This window comes from Anomalospiza imberbis, unplaced genomic scaffold, assembly GCF_031753505.1.
Source record: "Anomalospiza imberbis isolate Cuckoo-Finch-1a 21T00152 unplaced genomic scaffold, ASM3175350v1 scaffold_244, whole genome shotgun sequence".
NCBI classification, from domain to species: Eukaryota; Metazoa; Chordata; class Aves; order Passeriformes; family Viduidae; genus Anomalospiza; species Anomalospiza imberbis.
The window spans coordinates 43,284-63,718 of NW_027099872.1; the positions used below are offsets into that span (position 1 = coordinate 43,284).

At 57.2% G+C, this 20,435-nt stretch overlaps 1 protein-coding gene across 1 annotated transcript; it reads right to left on the reverse strand.

Annotated features, from left to right (window-relative positions):
• Positions 1 to 8,136: 8,136 nt before the first annotated feature.
• G6PD (glucose-6-phosphate dehydrogenase) lies at positions 8,137 to 20,393 on the reverse strand. Its single transcript, XM_068178239.1, has 13 exons — positions 20,290 to 20,393; positions 18,818 to 18,966; positions 17,654 to 17,691; positions 16,371 to 16,479; positions 15,392 to 15,609; positions 13,930 to 14,085; positions 13,714 to 13,839; positions 13,533 to 13,626; positions 12,773 to 12,959; positions 10,855 to 11,090; positions 10,036 to 10,112; positions 8,952 to 9,044; positions 8,137 to 8,308 (listed from the first exon to the last, which is right to left on the reverse strand). The coding sequence occupies exons 1-13, from the start codon at positions 20,342 to 20,344 to the stop codon at positions 8,206 to 8,208; spliced, it is 1,641 nt and encodes a 546-aa protein (XP_068034340.1). The 5' UTR covers positions 20,345 to 20,393; the 3' UTR covers positions 8,137 to 8,205.
• Positions 20,394 to 20,435: the final 42 nt, after the last annotated feature.

Genomic DNA, 20,435 nt, shown 5'->3' on the forward strand with positions numbered 1-20,435 from the left:
ACATTGCAATATTAAGCAAGAATTGCGGTATAAATAATCTCCAACACATGGCAAGGGTGGGTGAGTTGGGTGGAGATATCCCCCTCACCACCAGCGCTGCAATAAACAAATACCTGCTCTGTAGATACCAGTCTCTAGGGATTTATTTCCAGCCTTTTCTGGGCATCAGAGGAAAATGGCCCTACAGTGCTGCAGTAGGTAATCCCTTCTAATAGTTACAGTGAACTCTGAGTTCCCAGAAGGTTGTTTTTCCAGAACAAGCCCCAAAGAGACACAGTGTGGAGCTGAGGTGCCTCTGCCTCTGGATCTCCCTGGATCCCCCTTGCGAGGAGGCTCCGTGAGCAGCAGCTCCTGGAGTTGCCCAGGAGCTGCACAGCAACAGAAGCTTTTTGCAAGCCCACAAAAAAAAAGTTTAAACCATGTTATAGATACATATTATAATATTGGCTTTCGCAAATGTTAAAATCTATTAGATATGTGTGATGTTCAAGTAACTTTGTTATAAAGATATAGTTTGTATTTCTGACGTTAATTAAGCTTAGACATAGTAGTGCAATAGCTGATAGAAGTATGCTTGTGTTAAAATGCCTGCTTGGATGGGATAACATCCAATGAACACAGGATGAGGACACCTGTACAGATCTGCCAACGATCAGCACTCGCCCTCTGAAGGCAGCGTGCACCAAGGCCCAAACTGGAAGGGATAAAGAGAAGGAGCCAAACCTCAGCCAAGGAACACACATGTTCTGAAAATGCAGACCCAAGGAGGGACCATGTAAAATAGTTCCTGGAAAATGTAAACTAGTTTATGGATATGCATAAGCACCTATGAATATTCAAAGAGCTGATATAAGGGGAAAGGTATTTAAGGGGTATCCCCAAAGGTGATGGTGTGGTCTTACCTGAGTGCCAAGATGCACCCAGCCATAAATAACCTTTGCTCTGTGGTCCTTGTCTCCTACTGTCCTTTATTAAACTTTTAAAATTTTCACAGGAGACTGAGCGTGGTTTTCACAAAACAATTCTTAATTGAAGAGTCTTGAAGGAATCCCCGTCCACCAGACACTGTCTGTAACAAACCATGGTGCTGTAGAGAGTTTCCCACTGGATCTGTGAAAATGCCTCAACCAGTCTCCTTCAGAGATGGGGTCTCTGTCACGGACCCCCCCACCTTTCTCACCCACACGTTCTGCTCTGCTTCAAACCATCCATTATTATCCTGAAGCTTCAGCTGACCAGGATGGATCCGTATATATCACTGATGTGAAGCTCACGTTTATATATCAGAATTACAGAAATACAAACTGGCCACAAAACAGTTATGAGGATGGTACTCACCCCTCTTCCCCTGTTTTCTTTATCCACTCTCCTGGTGTCTTCGGGCTTTCAGCCTGTGACTGCCGGTGGTCCTGGGAGAGTCCGATAGATTCTGCCAAATCTGTGGCGGGCCATGCCTCTTTCAAAAACTCCTAGTGCCACCAGGGCGGGGTGTAAATCCCGGGGAGAGCTCCCATTTGTGGAAATGATGCTCACTTTAAAAAAAATAAAATGTTTATTAAAACCTTATCAAAAATACAACAGAAGACTGAATAGAGAAAATATTATGGCGCTGGGAGCAAAGGATTTTTCCCACATGTGCTCATCCTCACAATGGAGGTTTTGCCTTTTAACACTTTAGCCCCTCCCAAAGTTCAGTCCATCTTAGCCCCTCCAAAAGTTCTATCCATCGACTCCTTCTTCACTGTCCAGTGGTGGAGATCACTTCCTTAAATCTTGATTGGAGGTCAGATGTTGCCATAGTGACAAGCCAGCCCTCCTAAATGTCCTAAACCCAAGTCACCCCCTTGACGGGTCCCACCCCCTGGTTGGGGTGACCCGGAAAGGTGGAAAAGTCTCTCCTCCAACCTGTGCCTCCAAAGAATAACTCAGTAGTCTTCAGTTGTCCGGTCTCAGGGTAGTTTATTGTGTGTTATCTAAAAGATTTCTCCCTGACCTGCTGCGGTCCGTTCAGCAGTCAGGCAAAGGCACACACTGACTCCCAGGGGGCTGGTGCCTTCTTTTATATCACACATTACGTGTTAAATGTTTATGGTTTTTCCCCAATGCCCATCACCTGTATTGAACAGTGACTTTCTACTCTAAACCAATCTGTGAGTGCCAACATCACCAAGAACATGGAGGTTAGGAAGAAGAAGGAAAGAGGACAGGGCACACTCAAATCCTTCCATCTTAGAACTTCTGACCGCCATGTACAAAACTCAGACCCCTCTGTACAAGGCCTAAAACCCCCCTGTACAGCACTCAAAAACTCTTCCTTTCACTTTGTGACTACTTCTACTATAATATCTAAACTTTTGTGATTTCTTGTTCTACCTGCAAGGTTGGTAAATTGTTCCATGGATCAGGTTCAAAGCCACAGGGGTCTGTGGCTGCATTCCAGGGTCTCAAATGCTTCTGACCTGGGCCTGGAACATCCAAGAATGTCCAAGAGACATTCTGGATTCCGACACCCCCTGATAACAACACAAGGTGGGGAGTAAAACATAACTATAAATCTACAAAACTTAAGATATATACAAGATATTTGCCTTTTACTTGTGAGAGTCAATCATTGCATTACTCATCTATCACAGTCCAGAGCCTCACAGTGCCCTCCTGGCTTCCATGAGGCCAAACTGTGTCACACTGCAGCCTTGGTTCCAGGAGATTCCATTGTGTCACAATGCCCTCCTGGGTTCCATGAGGCCAAACTGTGACACTCTGGAGACTGGGTTCCATGAGGTTCCATGAGGTTCCATAACCTCAGCCTGCTCTCCTGGGCTGCCTGAGGCCCCTCTGTGTCACACCACCCCTGGCTCCCAGGAGCCTCCACAGTGTCCCAGTGGCCCCTTGGTTCCAGGAGTGGGTGGCTGGGTATATGTAGAGGAATTTCTGAGAGAAATGGGTCACGATCTGGATGTGCATGATTTATATGTTTAAAGTGAAGGTTGAAGGTTGAGCTACCCCTGCCTAGGCCTCAGATGTGGGCCTCGGTGGGGCCTTGAAGCCTGTGGCGCAGTTAAGAATAAGTTTGTGGCGCAGTCAGAAATTATGTTAAGGTATAACACAATTTACTGAGCTATCTAGGTGTGAATTAGTATAGGTCTGCAGTGTGAAACTTTAGCCACCTTAAGATAGGAACAAACAATGTTTTCTTGCCAATGAGAGTGTGCTCACGATTGCAAACTATCTAGAAGTGTATAAAAACTACTGTCTGTAAACAATAAAGGGAGAACGTCGGATTAACCATATTGGTTTGGATCTGCGTTTGTTCCTGTCCAGCTCACCTTTTTATTTTTGGTCCCTGCATCAGGGACAGGTCGCAGGGACAGTGTGCAGGCAGTGCCATCAGCCCTTCTGTGTGTGGAACCTCCTGGCTCAGTGCTCAGGTGGCGCTTGGGCACTTTGGGGTTTAGGATTTCTCCTTTTGTTTCTTTCTCTCATGGAATTTTGTCCCATCTGTCGCTATGAAGCCTTAACCACCGAGACTTAGGAGAGACAAAAACAAAAGAAACGGCCAAGCTCAGGGGAGAAGGGTACCTGGCTGCCCTTCTCTTGCCTGAGGGTTTTCTCCTGCAGGGGCAGAGATACCACACCAAGATTTGGGCTGGGGGAAGGGACTGCGTGCAGCTCCGAGCTCTCTCTCCTCCGGTTGGAGCGGCTGCTTGGGAGCGAATTCGCTGCCACCAGCAGAGCCCAGCCCGGTCCTGCTTCTCCTGCCGTGGGTGAGCCTCTGCTCGTGAGAGCAGACTCTGAACTGGGACCTTATTAACACCCACCTCACTAAAAAAAGGACTTCCACCATCTGCTCGGGTGCCTCAGGGCACACCCCACGATCTTGAGCCCTCTCCCCCTCTGTGCTGGGTTAACACAAGTCGGCTTTTTAGTGGGGAAGTCACAGAGACTGCTTCTGAGACAGAAGTTTCTCAAAACTTCTGCTCTGTTCTGCAGAGCCAATCCCGAAGGCTCTGATGATCGACACTGACTGGCTCAATTAGAGCAGTTAGCAATGCCTCTGCGATGACATATTTAAGAACCAAAAAGCTGCGGGAAGCTCTTTCTCTTTCACCTTTGAACAGAGGGGAGGGGGCCACGGAAAAAAGGCAGCTGTGGGAAGACTGCTCTGCCCTTGGGAGCGACTCCTGTTGAAGCAGATTTTGGGCAGGACTGCGACTTGTGAAAACTAGAACCACGTTGGAGAAGTTCACAGAGAACTGTCTCCCATGGCACAGCAAAAGAGACTCCTCTCCCTAAGGGGACTCAAGAAGGATTTTTTGGAAGTGACACACTGACCAAAACCCCCATGGTTTTGCCTCCCTGCGCTGCCGGTGGAAAAGAAAGAAAGGCTGGGGGGTGCAGGGGGGAAGGTGTTCGTTCAAATGTTTATTTCAGCTCTCATTATCCTCTTTTTTTAAATACTGTTAATAAACTTTTCTGTATACCTTTTAAAGATTTGAGCCTGTGTGCTCTTAAAGTGTTCTCTCCTAATCCTTATCTCACCCATTAAGCTTTTTTTTCCCTTTAATTGATCTTTCCCCCTCCTCTGCTCAATTACAGCATGGAGAAGGAGGGAATGATTTTTCGCGGGTGCACTGGCATTTGACCAGCATCAAACCCACGACACCCTCCAGGGGAGCCTCTCCCTTCCCAATTTGGAGCCGGGCTGCCCTGCCCAGCCCCGCCGTGTCTCTGCCTCTCTCCGGGGTTTTGCTGCGCTGTAACCCCGCAGCCCTGCCCTGCTGGGACACCCACCTGGTTCCGGCCGCAGCTGCAATTTCTGACACATCGGGACTTGGCTCATCCCTGCCTGCCCAGCCGGCTGTGCTGAGGCTCTGCTGCAGCTCCTTCAGCTGTGCAGAGGGGCAGCGGGATCGGCTGCTCCTGGGGCTTCGGAAAGGGAGCCCCTTCTCCATCCCTTCCTGCTGCCTGGAACTGGGGCTGTGCTTCTGGCTCACTGGAGCTGTGGTTCTGGGTCATTGGGGCTGTGGTTCTGGCTCTCACTGGCTCTGTGGTTCTGAGTCACTGGGACTGGGTCGCTGGGTCACTGGGGCTGTGGTTCTGGGTCATTGGGGCTGTGGTTCTGGCTCTCACTGGCTCTGTGGTTCTGAGTCACTGGGACTGGGTCGCTGGGTCACTGGGGCTGTGGTTCTGGGTCATTGGGGCTGTGGTTCTGGCTCTCACTGGCTCTGTGGTTCTGGGTCACTGGGACTGGGTCGCTGGGTCACTGGGGCTGTGCTTCTGGGTCATTGGGGCTGTGCTTCTGGGTCTCTGGATCTGTGGTTCTGGGTCACTGGCTCTGTGGTTCTGAGTCTGTGCTTCTGGGTCTCTGGATCTGTGTTTCTGGGTCACTGGATCTGTGGTTCTGAGTCTGTGGTTCTGGGTCACTGGATCTGTGGTTCTGGGTCACTGGCTCTGTGTTTCTGGGTCTGTGTTTCTGGGTCACTGGCTCGGTGGTTCTGGGTCTGTGTTTCTGGGTCACTGGCTCTGTGGTTCTGGGTCTGTGTTTCTGGGTCACTGGATCTGTGTTTCTGGGTCACTGGCTCTGTGGTTCTGGGTCACTGGATCTGTGGTTCTGGGTCACTGGCTCTGTGGTTCTGGGTCTGTGTTTCTGGGTCACTGGCTCTGTGGTTCTGGGTCACTGGATCTGTGGTTCTGGGTCACTGGCTCTGTGGTTCTGGGTCTGTGTTTCTGGGTCACTGGCTCTGTGTTTCTGGGTCACTGGCTCTGTGGTTCTGGGTCTGTGTTTCTGGGTCACTGGGTCTGTGGTTCTGGGTCTCTGGGTCCGTGGTTCTGTTGGTTGCTGTTGCTGTTTGCTTGCCTTGTTACACAGACTAGCAAAGAGCTGTTATTCCTTTTCCCATATCTGTGCACGAAAGCCCCACAATTTCCAAGTTACAATAATTCAGAGGGAAAGGGGTCACGTTCTCCATTCCAAAGGAGGTTCCTGCCTCCCTTGGCAGACACCTGTCTTTCCAAATTGGACATTTGCCACTCCAGGCTTTTTTTAACACAGGCAGGGATGGGGACTCCACCCTGTCCCTGAGCAAATAATTCCAGTGCCCAGTCACTCTTTCAGAGAACAAATTTTTCCTGATGTCCAAGCTAAACTTTCCCTAGCGCAGCCTAAGGCTGTGTCCTCTCCTTCTGTCAGTTGTCCCCTGGGAGAAGAGCCCGACCCCCACCTGGCTGCACCCTCCTGCCAGGGAGTTGTAGAGAGTGATGAGGTCTCCCCGGAGCCTCCTCTCCTCCAGGATCAACAACCCCAGCTCCCTCAGCCACTCCTCACAGGACTTGTGCTCCAGACCCCTCACCAGCCTTGTTGCCCTTCTCTGGACACGCTCCAGCCCCTCAAAGTCCTTCCTAAAATGAGGGGCCCAGAACTGGACAGAGCACTCAAGGTATGGCCTCACCTGTGCCGAGCACAGGGGAAAATGTTCCATTCCTTCCAGGAGGTTCCGTCAGGTCACGGTGGAACTTGGTGCCGTGTTGGTGCACAGCCTCACAGTGCTCTCCTGGCTTCCATGAGGTTCCAGAGCCTCACAGTGCTCTCCTGGCTTCCATGAGGTTCCAGAGCCTCACAGTGCTCTCCTGGCTTCCATGAGGTTCCAGAGCCTCACAGTGCTCTCCTGGCTTCCATGAGGTTCCAGAGCCTCACAGTGCTCTCCTGGCTTCCATGAGGCCAAACTGTGTCCCACTGGAGCCTGGGTTCCATGAGCTCTGGCAAGCTCCCAGTGGCATCTGGGTTCAGTGAGGCCCAGCTCTCTCATGGTGGACACCTGGTTAAAAGAGGTTCCATAACCTCAGTCTGCTCTCCTGGGCTGCCTGAGGCCCCTCTGTGTCACACCAGCCTCTGGCTCCCAGGAGCCTCCACAGTGTCCCGGTGGCCCCTTGGTTCCAGGAGTGGGTGGCTGGGGAGAGGCCGCAGGGGCAGTGTGCAGGCAGTGCCCTCAGCCCTTCTGTGCCACGCTCTGGGTGTGGAACCTCCCAGCGAGTGCTCAGGTGTGCTCAGGTGTGCTCAGGTGTGCTCAGGTGTGCAGGTGACAGCGGTGCCATCGGCGCTCAGGTGCGGCCCCGCCCCCTTCGGCCCCGCCCCTCCCTTCCTCACTGCCTCCGGATTGGCCGCTGGCCCTGCCCCATCAGTGGTCTCCCGGCAACGGCAATGCTTTTCATTAGCATAAATTAGGCTTCCTCATTAGCATAAATCTTGCTTCCTCATTAGCATAAACCCCGCTTCCTCACTAGTATAAAACCCACCCGTGCGCCTCGGCCCCGCCCCCTTTGGGGTCCAGGGGCTCCCCCCACCCCCATGGGGATTGTGCCCCACAAGTGTTGGGGTCCTGCTCCATAACTCTTGGAGTCCTGCCCCACAAGTGTTGGGGTCCTGCCCCACAAGTGTTGGGGTCCTGACCCCACAAGTGTTGGGGTTCTGCCCCATAACTCTTGGGGTCCTGACCCCACAAGTGTTGAGGTTCTGCCCCATAACTCTTGGGGTCCTGACCCCACAAGTGTTGAGGTTCTGCCCCATAACTCTTGGGGTTCAGACCCCACAACTGTTGAGGTTCTGCCCCATAACTCTTGGGGTCCTGACCCCACAAGTGTTGGGGTTCTGCCCCATAACTCTTGGGGTCCTGACCCCACAAGTGTTGGGGTTCTGCCCCATAACTCTTGGGGTTCTGACCCCACAAGTGTTGGGGTTCTGCCCCATAAATGCCATATGGGGGCTCTGCCCAGTAAGTGCCTAGGGGCAATTAGAAGGTGCTGGTGATAATTAATTAGCCAAAAGTGGGTTTAATTGGTCCTGGTTAATGGCGGGTTAATTGATTAATTGATTTGCATTAATCATTAATTGCTCCCGGTGTGGTGGGGGAAGGGACAGTGAGGGGGTAATTAAGCTTTGGGGGATTGACTGGGGGAGGGGGAGCTTTGGTCCCAGCTGAGGGGGGGGGTTAGGGGGCCCTGGGGGGTCTATGGGGCAAGGTTGGGGGGTCTCTATGGAGTGGGGGGGTATGGGGGTCACCCCCAGCCCAGAGGTGTTTTTGGGGGGCTGGAGTGTGCTGGGGGCACTGTGGGGCAGGACTGGGGGGATTACGGGGCAGGGGGGGGTCCCATGGGGCACCAACCCCCAGCCCAGAGCCCTGGAGTGTTTTTGGGGGGTCCGGCCGTGGGTCAGGAGTGGGGGTCAGGCCCAGGGGGGGGCACCCACCGGTAGGTGCCCTCGTACAGGAACCCCGCCCGCTGCAGGAGCTCATCCGCCTCGGGGGGGCCCCGGCTGGGAAAGGGGGGGAACCCGGGGTCAGGGGGGATCCCCGGGACCCCCAAATCCCCAACGGATTCCCCCAAATCCTCAGTGAGACCCCCAGGACCTCCCAAATCCCCAACGGATCCCCCAAATCCTCAGTGAGACCTCCAGGACCCCCAAATCCCCAACGGATTCCCCCAAATCCTCAGTGAGACCCCTGGGACCTCCCAAATCCCCAACGGATCCCCCAAATCCTCAGTGAGACCCCTGGGACCTCCCAAATCCCCAAGGGGACCCCCCAAATCCTCAGTGAGACCCCCGGGACCTCCCAGATCCCCAACGAATCCCCCAAATCGTCAATGAGACCTCCGGGACCCCCCCAAATCCCCAGTGGGACCCCCCAAATCCTCAGTGAGACAACTACCCCCCCCCCGCCAAGTCCCTGGGACAACCCCAAATCCCCCGTGGGACTCCTGGGACCCCCAGATCCCCAACAGGAGCCCTGGGACCAGCCCCTCCCCCCCAGGTGTGCCCAGGTGCTCTCCAGACCCCCAAACTCCTGCACCAGGTACCCCCCCCAGGAGCCCCCCCCAGGTAACCCCCCAGACCACTGCATATCTCCCCCCAGCCCCCCCAGGAGCCCGCCCCAGCCCCCCTGGTGCTGCTCCCTCACCTGCCGTAGGGGTATGGGATGGGGGGCTCGCGGCGCTGCTCGATCTGGTGCAGGAGGGGGGTGAAGATGCGCCAGGCCTCACGCAGCTCGTCACTGGGAGCGGGGGGACACCCCAAAACTGAGCTGGGCAACTCCAAAACTCCCCCAGACCTCACCTCGGCCCTCCCCAGGCTCAGCTGGGCAACCCTGGAGCACACCTGGGCCCCCGAACTGGTCCCATCTTCTCTTCCAAACTGGTCCCACTTGTCCCCTCAAATTCACCTGACCCCTTTCCCCCCACCCTCCAAACTGGTCCCACCAGGCCCCCCAAACTGGTCCCATCATCCCCCTCACACTGGTACCCCCCTGCCCTGCCCAGAGTCACCTGTCCCCCCCAAACTGGCCTCACCTGGCCTCCCCATGTCCCACCTGCCCCCCCCCCAAACTGGCCCCCCTCAAACCAGTCCAGTCTGCCCCTCCAAACTGGTCCCATCTTCCCCCCCCTCAAAATCCTGCCTGCCCCCCCAGCTTGGCCTCACCTGCCCCTCCCAAATCTCATCTCCCCCCCCCGCCACCCCACACTGGTCCCACCTGTCCCCCTAATCTGGTCTCACTCACCCTCCCCAAACTGGACTCACCTGTCCCCCCATGTCCCTCCTGTCTCCCCCAGACTCTTCAGCTCCTCCAAACTGGTCCAACCTGTACTGCCACCCCCCACCCCCACCTGTCTCCAGGTGTCACCTGTCCCTGTGTCCCCACCTATCCCCATGTCCCACCTATGCCCTCCTTTCTATGTCCCACCTGTCCCTCTGTCCCGCCTGTCCCCATATCCCATCTGTGCCCTCCCCTCTATGTCCCACCTGTCCCCAGGTGTCACCTGTCCCTCTGTCCCACCTGTCCCCAGATGTCACCTGTCCCTGTGTCCCACCTGTACCCAGGTGTCACTTGTCCCACCTGTGCCCTCTTCTCTATGTCCTACCTGTCCCCAAGTGTCACCTGTCCCTGTGTCCCACCTGCCCCGATGTCCCATCTGTGCCCTCCCTCTATGTCCCACCTGTCCCCACCATGTCCCCTCTGTCCCCAGGTGTCACCTGTCCCCTCTCACCTGCGCACAAAGTGCATTTGGTTCCCGCAGATGACGTCCAGCAGCAGCCGCTCGTAGGCATCCGGCAGCTTCACGTCCTGGGGGGCACGGGGGTGGTCTGGGGGGTCTAGGGGTGTCCCCAGTTGTGGGGGGACACCCCCAGGTGTGGGGAGACACCTGGGCTTTGGGAGGACCCTGGGCTTTGGGGATTTTGGGGGCTCCTCTGGGTTTGAGGTGGTCCCAGGTGTGTGGGAACACCTGGGATTTGGGGGGACCCAGGTGGGTTTAGGAACCTCCCCAGGTGTAGAGAACCCCCTGAGAAGTGATGTCTCCACCCCCAATTTTGGGGTCTCAATGTTCCAGTTTGGTGTTAACACTCCAGTTTTGAGTCTCAGTGTAGAGATTTTGAGGTTCTACCCCGTTTCTGTGTCTGCAAACCCCATTTTGGATCTCAATGCTCCATTTTCATGTCTCCAGCCTCCATTTTTGGGTGCCAATGTTCAATTTCCATGTCCCCAAACCCCATTTTTGTGTCCTCAAACCCCATTTTTGGGTCTCAGTGGTCTATTTTTGTGTCCTCACCCCCATTTCCATGTCCCCAAGACCAATTTTGTGTCCTAATCCACATTTCCGTGTCCCCAAACCCCATTTTTGGGTCTCAATGCTCCATTTTTGTGTCCCCAAACCCCATTCCCAAGTCCCCACTCCCATTTCCATTTCCTCAACCCCATTTTGTGTCCCCATCTCCATTTTCATGTCCCCAAACCCCATTTTAGGGTCTCAGTGCTCTGTTCCCATGTCCCCACTCCCACTCCTGTGTCCCCTGCCCATTTTGGGTACCTTGTATCGGCTGCCGTATGTGAGGTCGAGCTCGGACTCCTCGGGCCGCAGGAACATGCCGGGTTTCTTGGTGTTCAGTTTGGCGTAGACGGCCTCACGTGGCTGCACCCGCACCACCAGCTCGTTGCGCTTGCACTGCCGCGCGAAGATGTCCCCGGGCACTTCCCGGAACTGCAGCCGCACCTCAGCCTTGCGCTCGTTCAGCGCCTTCCCACAGCGCAGCACAAACGGGACGCCTGGGGACAGTGGAGTCATCGGCATTGTCATCATCAGTATCATCACTGTCATCGCTAACATCATTGTCATCGACATCCATCACCATCCATCAACATCACCATCCACATCATCATCATCGTCATCACTAACATCATCGTCATCGACATCCATCACCATCCGTCAACATCACCATCCACATCATCATCATTGTCACCGCTAACATCATCGTCACCAACATTCATCACCATCCATCAACATCACCATCATCGTCATCGTCACTAACATCATTGTCATCAACATCCATCACCATCCATCAACATCACCATCCACATCATCATCAACATCCATCGCTAACATCATTGTCATCGACATCCATCACCATCCATCAACATCACCATCCACATCATCATCAACATCCATCGCTAACATGACCGTCATCAACATCCATCACCATCCATCAACATCACCATCCACATCATCATCAACATCCATCGCTAACATGACCGTCATCAACATCCATCACCATCCATCAACATCACCATCCACATCATCATCATTGTCATCACTAACATCATCATCATCAACATCCATCACCATCCATCAACATCACCATCCACATCATCATTGTCATCGCCAACATTGTCATCACCAACATCACCGATGTTATCAACACTGGCATCCTCAACATTGACATCATCATCGTCAACATCGCTATCAGTCCCATCATCTCATCATCTACACTATCAGCAGCAGCAGCACCAACATTGTCAACATCATCAGGCATTGACACCCATCATCATCATGCTTATCATCATCATCAACATCCATCACCATCATTGCCACCAACATCATCATCGTCATCATCATCACCCATCAACATTGTCATCATTGTCATTGTTGTTATCGTCAAATCCATCACCATCATCATCCACGTTGTCAGCATCTGTCAATATCACCACAATCATCAGCATCCACCATCATAATCAATGTCATCAACGTCCAACTGTCATCATCATCAACATCTATCCACCAACATCGTCATCATTGTCATCACCCACGTCATCAACATCCAACACCATCATCAACAACGTCATCACCAACATTGTCAAAATCATCAACATCCATCAATGTTATCACTGTTGTCACCATCATCATCATCCATCAATGTCATCACAGTCCTCACCACACATCATCACCATCACCCATCCCCGTCCCAGCATGTTCCCGTAGTGCAGCACCAATGGCACACCTGGTACACCATCAGCATTGCCACCACCACCATCATCATCATCATAGACATCACCATTCCTCATCATCTCCATCATCATTCCAACCGTCACCATCATCATGGTCAAAACCTCTATCATCCTCTGGTCATCAGTGTCACTGTGGCCATCATCATCATCAGCACCATCTCCTGGCCAGCATCATCACCACCATCAACAGCACCATCACCACAACCACCAGCATGAACAGCAGCGGCACCATCTCCATGGCCACCACCATCATCATCATCATCACTACCACCATTTCCACCACCACCATTATCATCATCACAGCCATGAATATCATCACCACGGCAACCACCATCATCATGGTCATTGCCATCATCATCACCATCACAACCAGAAATGTCATCACCATGGCAACCATCACCACCACCATCACAGCCATCACCATCATGGCCATCACCCCCTCTCACCGTCCCAGCGCTCGTTGGCCACACGCAGCACAGCGGTGGCAAAGGTGGGCGTGGTGGAGCCGGGGGGCACCGTGGGGTCGTCCAGGTAGCCCTTCTGTGCCTCAGGGGGTCCCTCGGGGTTGCCCACATACTGGCCCAGCACTACGTCCTGCAGCTCCACCGGGCTGATGCACTTGAGCACCTTCACCTGGGGGACAGGTGAGGGACACCTGGTTATGGGGGCTCCAGGGAGACCATGGGGTGGGACTGTTTGGGGACGTGTTTATGGGAGACCACCAGTAAGAACAGACAATGGGATGGGGGTGTGGGGGATGTAGCCATTGGAGGACATGGTTTTGGGGGGTCATCAACAAGAAGGTGCTGATAGGTTTGGGACGTGGCACATTTGAGTTGTGGCACTGGGGTCCACCATTGATAACAGGATGATAGGATATGGGTGGGGACATGGTCAGTGAGGACATGGCCATGGGGAATGTGGTTTTGGGGGGCTACCATCAATAATGGGGTGATGGAACATAGTTGGGGATGTGGCTATGGGGGATGTGGCTTTGGGGGCCACCAACAAGAACATGGTGGTGGGGCACAACTGGGATGGGGGTATGTAACCATAAGGGGACACAGCCCTGGGGCCATTTGGGGATGGTCCCTGTGGCCATGACCATGATGTGACCATCAGGGACATAAAGCTCAGTGACCAGTGTGGTGTCAGGGGGTGGTGACACTTTGGTGACACACCAGCAGGGGTCCCTGCTGTCCCCACCTTCTCATCACGGACATCATCGGGGTTGGTGGATGCCGGCTTCTCCATGGCCACGAGGCAGAGCAGCTGCAGAAGGTGGTTCTGCATCACGTCCCTGTGGGGAGCCGGCGCTGCCACGGGGTCGGGAGACACGGGGAGACAAGGAGAGGACACGGGGACACCAGGGGACGTCCATCCTCACCGGATGATGCCGAAGTCATCAAAGTAGCCACCGCGGCCCTCGGTGCCAAAGGGCTCCTTGAAGGTGAGCACCACGCAGGCGACGTTGTCGCGGTTCCAGATGGGCCCGAAGATGCGGTTGCCAAACCTGGGGTGGGTGAGGGGCGGGTGAGGAGTGCTGGGCGTGTCCCCATGTCCCCTCTCATGTCCCCTGTCCCCGCCCGTGTCCCCGGCTCACCGCAGCACCATGAGGCTCTGCACCATCTCCTTGCCCAGGTAGTGGTCCATGCGGTAGATCTGCTCCTCACGGAACAGCGCGCTCAGGTGCGCCGACAGCTCCTCCGATGAGCCCAGGTCCCGCCCAAATGGCTTCTCCACGATCACACGGTTCCACCTGGGGACAGGGACACGGGGACATGAGGGCAGGGACAGGGGGACACACGGGAATATGGGGACACAAGAGACATGGACGTGGGGGAACACGCAGAGACACAGAGGACATGGGACATAAGGGGACTCAAGGAACATGGAGGGACATGGGAATACATGGGATGTAAGGAATGTAGGTACATGGCAGGACACCACCCCTGTCCCATGCAGAGCCCTCAGGTGCTGGGTCACAAGTGTGTCCCCATGTCCCCACTCACCCCTGTCCCTCAGGTGCTGTGTCCCAGGTGTGTCCCCACTCACCCCTGTCCCTCAGGTGCTGTGTCCCAGGTGTGTCCCCGTGTCCCCACTCACCCCTGTCCTTCAGGTGCTGTGTCCCACGTGTGTCCCCACTCACCCCTGTCCCTCAGGTGCTGTGTCCCAGGTGTGTCCCCACTCACCCCTGTCCCTCAGGTGCTGTGTCCCAGGTGTGTCCCCACTCACCCTTGTCCCTCAGGTGCTGTGTCCCAGGTGTGTCCCCACTCACCCCTGTCCCTCAGGTGCTGTGTCCCAGGTGTGTTCCCGTGTCCCCACTCACCCCTGTCCCTCAGGTGCTGTGTCCCAGGTGTGTCCCCATGTCCCCACTCACCCCTGTCCCTCAGGTGCTGTGTCCCAGGTGTGTCCCCACTCACCCTTGTCCCTCAGGTGCTGTGTCCCAGGTGTGTCCCCGTGTCCCCACTCACCCCTGTCCCTCAGGTGCTGTGTCCCAGGTGTGTCCCCACTCACCCTTGTCCCTCAGGTGCTGTGTCCCAGGTGTGTCCCCACTCACCCTTGTCCCTCAGGTGCTGTGTCCCAGGTGTGTCCCCACTCACCCCTGTCCCTCAGGTGCTGTGTCCCAGGTGTGTCCCCACTCACCCCTGTCCCTCAGGTGCTGTGTCCCAGGTGTGTCCCCACTCACCCCTGTCCCTCAGGTGCTGTGTCCCTGGTGTGTCCCCGTGTCCCCACTCACCCCTGTCCCTCAGGTGCTGTGTCCCAGGTGTGTCCCCACTCACCCCTGTCCCTCAGGTGCTGTGTCCCAGGTGTGTCCCCACTCACCCCTGTCCCTCAGGTGCTGTGTCCCAGGTGTGTCCCCACTCACCCCTGTCCCTCAGGTGCTGTGTCCCAGGTGTGTCCCCACTCACCCTTGTCCCTCAGGTGCTGTGTCCCAGGTGTGTCCCCGTGTCCCCACTCACCCCTGTCCCTCAGGTGCTGTGTCCCAGGTGTGTCCCCGTGTCCCCACTCACCCCTGTCCCTCAGGTGCTGTGTCCCAGGTGTGTCCCCGTGTCCCCACTCACCCCTGTCCCATGCACAGAGCCCTCAGGTGCTGGGTCACAGGTGTGTACACGCTGGGGGGCAGGGCCAGGTAGAAGAGCCGGTGGGCACGGTCACCCCCGGGCAGCCCCCGCAGGTGAGCGTCCAGCGCCCGGAACGAGGCCTCGTCCCCGTACTGACCCCGCACGAAGCTCTGCAGGGACAGGAACGTGGCCAGGCGGGGCCCATCCTCAGGGGTCACCTGTGGGGACAGGAAGGGACAGGGGACAGGTGAGACAGGGACAGGAACGTGGCCAGGTGGGGTCCATCCTCAGGGGTCACCTGTGGGGACACACAGGGACAGGTAAGACAAGGACAGGTGAGACATGACCAGGAATATGGCCAGGAATATGGCCAGGTGGTGCCCGTCCCCGGGGGTGCCCTGTGGGGACAGGGAGGGACAGGGGACAGGTGAGACAAGGGACACAGGGACCATCCTCAGGAGTCACCTGTGAAGACAGACACAGACAGGTGAGACAGGGACAGGAACTGTCCTCAGAGGTCATCTGTGGGGACAGGGAGGGACAGGGGACAGGTGAGACAAGGAACACAGGGACAAGGTACAGGTGAGACGAGGGACACAGGGACTACCCTCAGGAGTCACCTGTGGACACAGATAAGGACAGGTGAGACAGGGGACAAAGGGACAGGGGACAGGTGAGACAGGGACAGGAATGCGGCCAAGCGGGGCCTGTCCTCGGGGGTCACCTGTGGGGACAGACCAGGACAGGGGACAGTTGAGAAGGGGAACACAGAGAATGCCCTCAGGGGTCACCTGTGACAGGCAGGGACAGGTGAGGGGACACAGGGACATAACGTCAGGCAGAGCCTGTCCTTGGGGGACACCTGGGGCCAGGAAGGTTCAGGTGAGGTCAGGAGGGGACAGAGGAGACAGGTGGGGACAGAAGGAACACAGAGAGACAGGAAAGGACATGTGAGGCCAGGAGGGGACAGTGCTGTCACCTTGAGGTAGGGCAGGGTCTGCTCCCGGATGAGCTCCACGGTGAGGGGCGAGCGGGCAAAGCCAACGACGCGTGTGGCATCGGGGAGGAGCCCGTCCCGGAACAGCCACCTGGGGACAAGGGACAGCGCTGTCACCTGTGCCACCACCTGTATGCCCAAACCCCCCAGAGACACTGGCATTGGGGAGGAGCCCGTCCCAGAACAGTGACCTGGGGACAAGGGACAGCGCTGTCACCTGTGTCCCCTGTGTCCCCTGTGCCACTACCAGTGTCCCCAAGCCCCCCCAGAGACACTGGCATCAGGGGGTGCACTGTCACCTGTGTCACCAAGCCCCTGGGGACACCCCCAGCACTGTCACCACCCCACCCCCAGGGACAGCAGCCACCGGGAGCAGAGAGGAGCCTGTCCCAGAAGAGCCAGCTGCGGGGACACCACTGTCACCAAACCCACCGGGGACACCCCCAGCACTGTCACCACCCCCCTCTGGGGACACCAGGCCTAAGGTGACACAGGTGTCACCAACCCTCTCTCAGGTTGGTGACACAGGTAATGGGGGCTCCTGTCCCCATGTCATCCTGGGAGATGTAACACAGGGACAGGTGACACAGAGGGGACAGGTGACACAGAGGGGACAGGTGACACAGAGGGGACAGAAGCAGCAAAGGGAGGAACTGGGGACACTGGGGCATGCTGGGGACACTGGTGCCAGCTGGTAACACAAGTGGCCCTGGGGAGAGCAGGGACACACAGCTGTGGTGACACTGGGGACAGAGCAGACAATGGCAGCACTGGTGGCACTGGAGACATCACTGAGTGACAGTGGCAGCCCCGGTGGCTCTGGGGACAGCAGTGACCCCAGAGTGGCCCTGGTGATATCAGTGACTCCGGTGGCCCTGGGACAGGTGGGGACAGTGGGGACTTCAATGGCTCTGACAGCCCCAGTGACCCTGGTGACGTCAGTGACCCTGGGGACAGGTGGGGTCACTGGTGGCCCCTGGGCCATTGGTGACACTGGTTGCCTGGGTGGCTGTGGGGACACTGGTGACCCATGGGACCCTGGTGACACGCGGAGCACAGGTGGTCTTGATGACACCATTGTTCCTATTGTCCCCAGGCGTCCCCATGGCCCCCTCGGTGTGCCCATTGTTCCCAGGTGTCCCCATGGTCCCCTCGGTGTGCCCATTGTTCCCAGGTGTCCCCAGGGTCCCCTCGGTGTCCCTGCTGTCCCCATTGTCCCCTCGCTGTCCCCAGGTGTGCCCATTGTCCCCCAGGTGTCCCCGTACCAGATCGTGGGGTAAATCTTCTTCCTGGCCAGGTCGCCCTGTGGAGGAGGGGTCGTCAGAGGTGGGGGAGGGGCGAGGCCAGCGCTGGGTGCGGCCCCGGCCCCTCCCCCACCCCCCGGAATGTGCTGAGTCAGCGCCGCCGCCCCTCCCCCCCCCAGTGTTTAATAAGAGGCGTTGGGTAACGGGGTGGGGGAGGGGCGGAGGAGGAAGTTGGGGTGCGGATGGGGGAGGGGCGGCCCCGCCCTGGCCCCGAGGGCTGACCTGGAAGGAGGAGTGGGCGGGGCACCCCAACTTCTTCCCCTCCCCCACCCTCCCCCGGAGGCATCGGGGTGGCTGCCCCTCCCCCATCCCCCAGTGACCCCAAATAACCCCAAAATCCCCCCCCCAAAATGCCCCCAATTTCCTCCAAACCCCCTCTAGTTTGCCCCAAGGCCCCCAAAATCCCCCCTAACCCCTTTTACTTCCTCCTCAACCCCCCCAATATCCTTTAATCACCCCCAAATCTCCTAATTCCCTTTATTGCCCCCAAATTTTCTTTCCAGCTCTCAATATCCCCCCATTTCCCCCCCAGATTTGCTTCCCCTTTTTTGCTCCTCCAGCCCCCATTTCCCCCCAAACCCCTTCCCCAGCCCCCCCAATTTCCCCCCAGACCCCTTCATTCCCCAATTCTCCCCTCCAGCCCCCCAATATCCCCCCTAAACCCCTTTATTCCACCCCACAAGCCCCAAATTTCTCTCCCTAAACCCCTTCTTTCCCCCCTCCAACCCCCCAATATCCCTCAAACTCCTTCATTCTGCCACCCAAACGCCACATTCCTGCCCCTAACCCCCTTTATTCCCCCTCCAACCCTCCAATTCCCCCTAAACCCCTTCATCCCACTTCCAGCCCCTCAGTTCCCCACCCAGCCCCTGTGATTCCTCCCCAAACCCTTTTATTCCACCCCACAAACCCCAAGTTTCTGCTCCTAACCCTCTTTTCCCCCCCTCCAGCCCCGCAATATCCCTCAAACTCATTTAACCCCCCATCTCCCAAATTCCTGCCCCTAACCCCCTCAATTCCGCCTCCAACCCCCCAGTTCCCCCCAAACCCCTTTATTCCCCACAAACCCCAGATTTCTGCCCCTAACCCCCCCCTAAACCCGTTCCTCCCGCCGTCCCCACTCACGGAAGCGCCGAGGATGACGAGGACATGCGGGTGGCCCTGGAGGAAGGCTCCGTCCCGGCTCAGCTCCTGCCGGAGCATCCCGCACACCTGCGAGCGGCTCAGCTCCCCCCCGGCGCCCGGCGCCTCCTCAGCTGGGCCCGGCATCGCTCCTGGGGGCCGGACCGGGCACTTGGGGGGCCGGTTCGGGCACTTGGGGGGCCGGTTCAGACACTTGGGGGGCCGGTTCGGGCACCCCGGGCAGGATTTGGGGAGCAGAGGAACAGGTTTGGGCACCCCAGGGAAGGATTTGAGAGGTTGTGGGGCAAGAAAGGGCACCTGGAGGGACGGGTGGGCACTTGGGGGGGCAGGGCTGGCATTGAGGGGCAGGGCTGGCACTTGGGGGACAGAGCTGGAACTTGGGGGGCGGGATGGGGCACTTGGGGGGCAGGGCTGGCACTTGGGGAGCAGGATCGGGCAGCTGGGGATGGGATTTGGAGGTTTTGGGGCAGGGTTGGCACTTGGGGGTCAGGGCTGGCACGTGGGGGGCAGGATCGGGCACCTGGGGGATGGGATTTGGAGGTTTTGGGGCAGGTTTGGGCACTTGGGGGTCAGGGCTGGCACTTGGGGGGCAGGATCGGGCACCTGGGGGATGGCATTTGGAGGTTTTGGGGCGGGTTTGGGCACCTGGAGGGCAGGGCTGGGGTGGTTTGGGGCAGGGTTGGGCACCTGGGGTGGGGTTTGGGGTTGGGTGGGGCAGGGGCGGGGATTTGGGGGTGGGATTTGGCACCTGGGGCCAGGATTTGGGGGTGATGGGCGGGGCCGGGTGGGGCAGGACACGCCCTCCCCCCACTGTCCCCCCCAAATCTGCCGCAGTTCCCCCGAATTCCCCCCCCCAAATCCCCCGATCCCCCCACACCCCTGCTGACCCCTGAACCGCAAATCTCCCCCCTGGAGCCCCCAGACCCCCCCAAGTCCCCCCCATTTCCGCCTTCAGCTCCCCCAAACCCCTCCTAACCCCCTCCCCATCTCCCCCAGTTCCCTCCCGCTCCCCCCCCCCCATAAACCCCAGGCCCTCACGGACCCCCCAAATCCCCTCAAATCTCCCCACATCTCCAAATTTTCCCAATTTCCGCCTTCACCCCCCATCAATTTCCCCTCAACCACCCCAAAACCTCCCCAGACGCTCACGGACCCCTCGACACCCCCAGACTCCCAATTTCCGCCCTCCCTGCCCCCAACCCTCCTCCAAATTCCCCCCAAATCCCCCGCAGACCCCAAATTCCTCCCAGATCCCTCAGAGACCCCAAATTCCCCCCATTTCCGCCCTAAAGCCCCCCACATTCCCCCTCAGCTCCCACCAGTTTCCCCCTGGCGCTCCCCCCCAGGCCTCCATGGACCCCCCGGACCATCCCAGAGCCCGGATCCCCTCAGGTCCTCCCGAATTTCCCGGATTTCCCCGAATTTTCCCCGATTTCCCCACATTTCCCCCACACCTTCCCGCTCCGGCCGCGCTCGCGCCGCCTCCCCCACGCTCGCGCGGGTCCCCATCCCTTCACAGAGGCCACGCCCTCGACCACGCCCTTACCACATAGTCACCAATCATCGCCGAGCATCTTCCCGAACCGACCAATCAGCATCG

Excerpts from the sequence above, each read along its gene's own strand:
- G6PD (XM_068178239.1), bottom strand. The coding sequence starts at position 20,344 with ATGGGGACCCGCGCGAGCGTGGGGGAGGCGGCGCGAGCGCGGCCGGAG. Across the intron at positions 17,692-18,817 it reads TCGTCATCCTCGGCGCTTCC|GGCGACCTGGCCAGGAAGAA; the intron begins GTGAGTGGGGAC and ends CCTCCTCCACAG. Across the intron at positions 12,960-13,532 it reads ATGATGTCCGTGATGAGAAG|GTGAAGGTGCTCAAGTGCAT; the intron begins GTGGGGACAGCA and ends CCTGTCCCCCAG.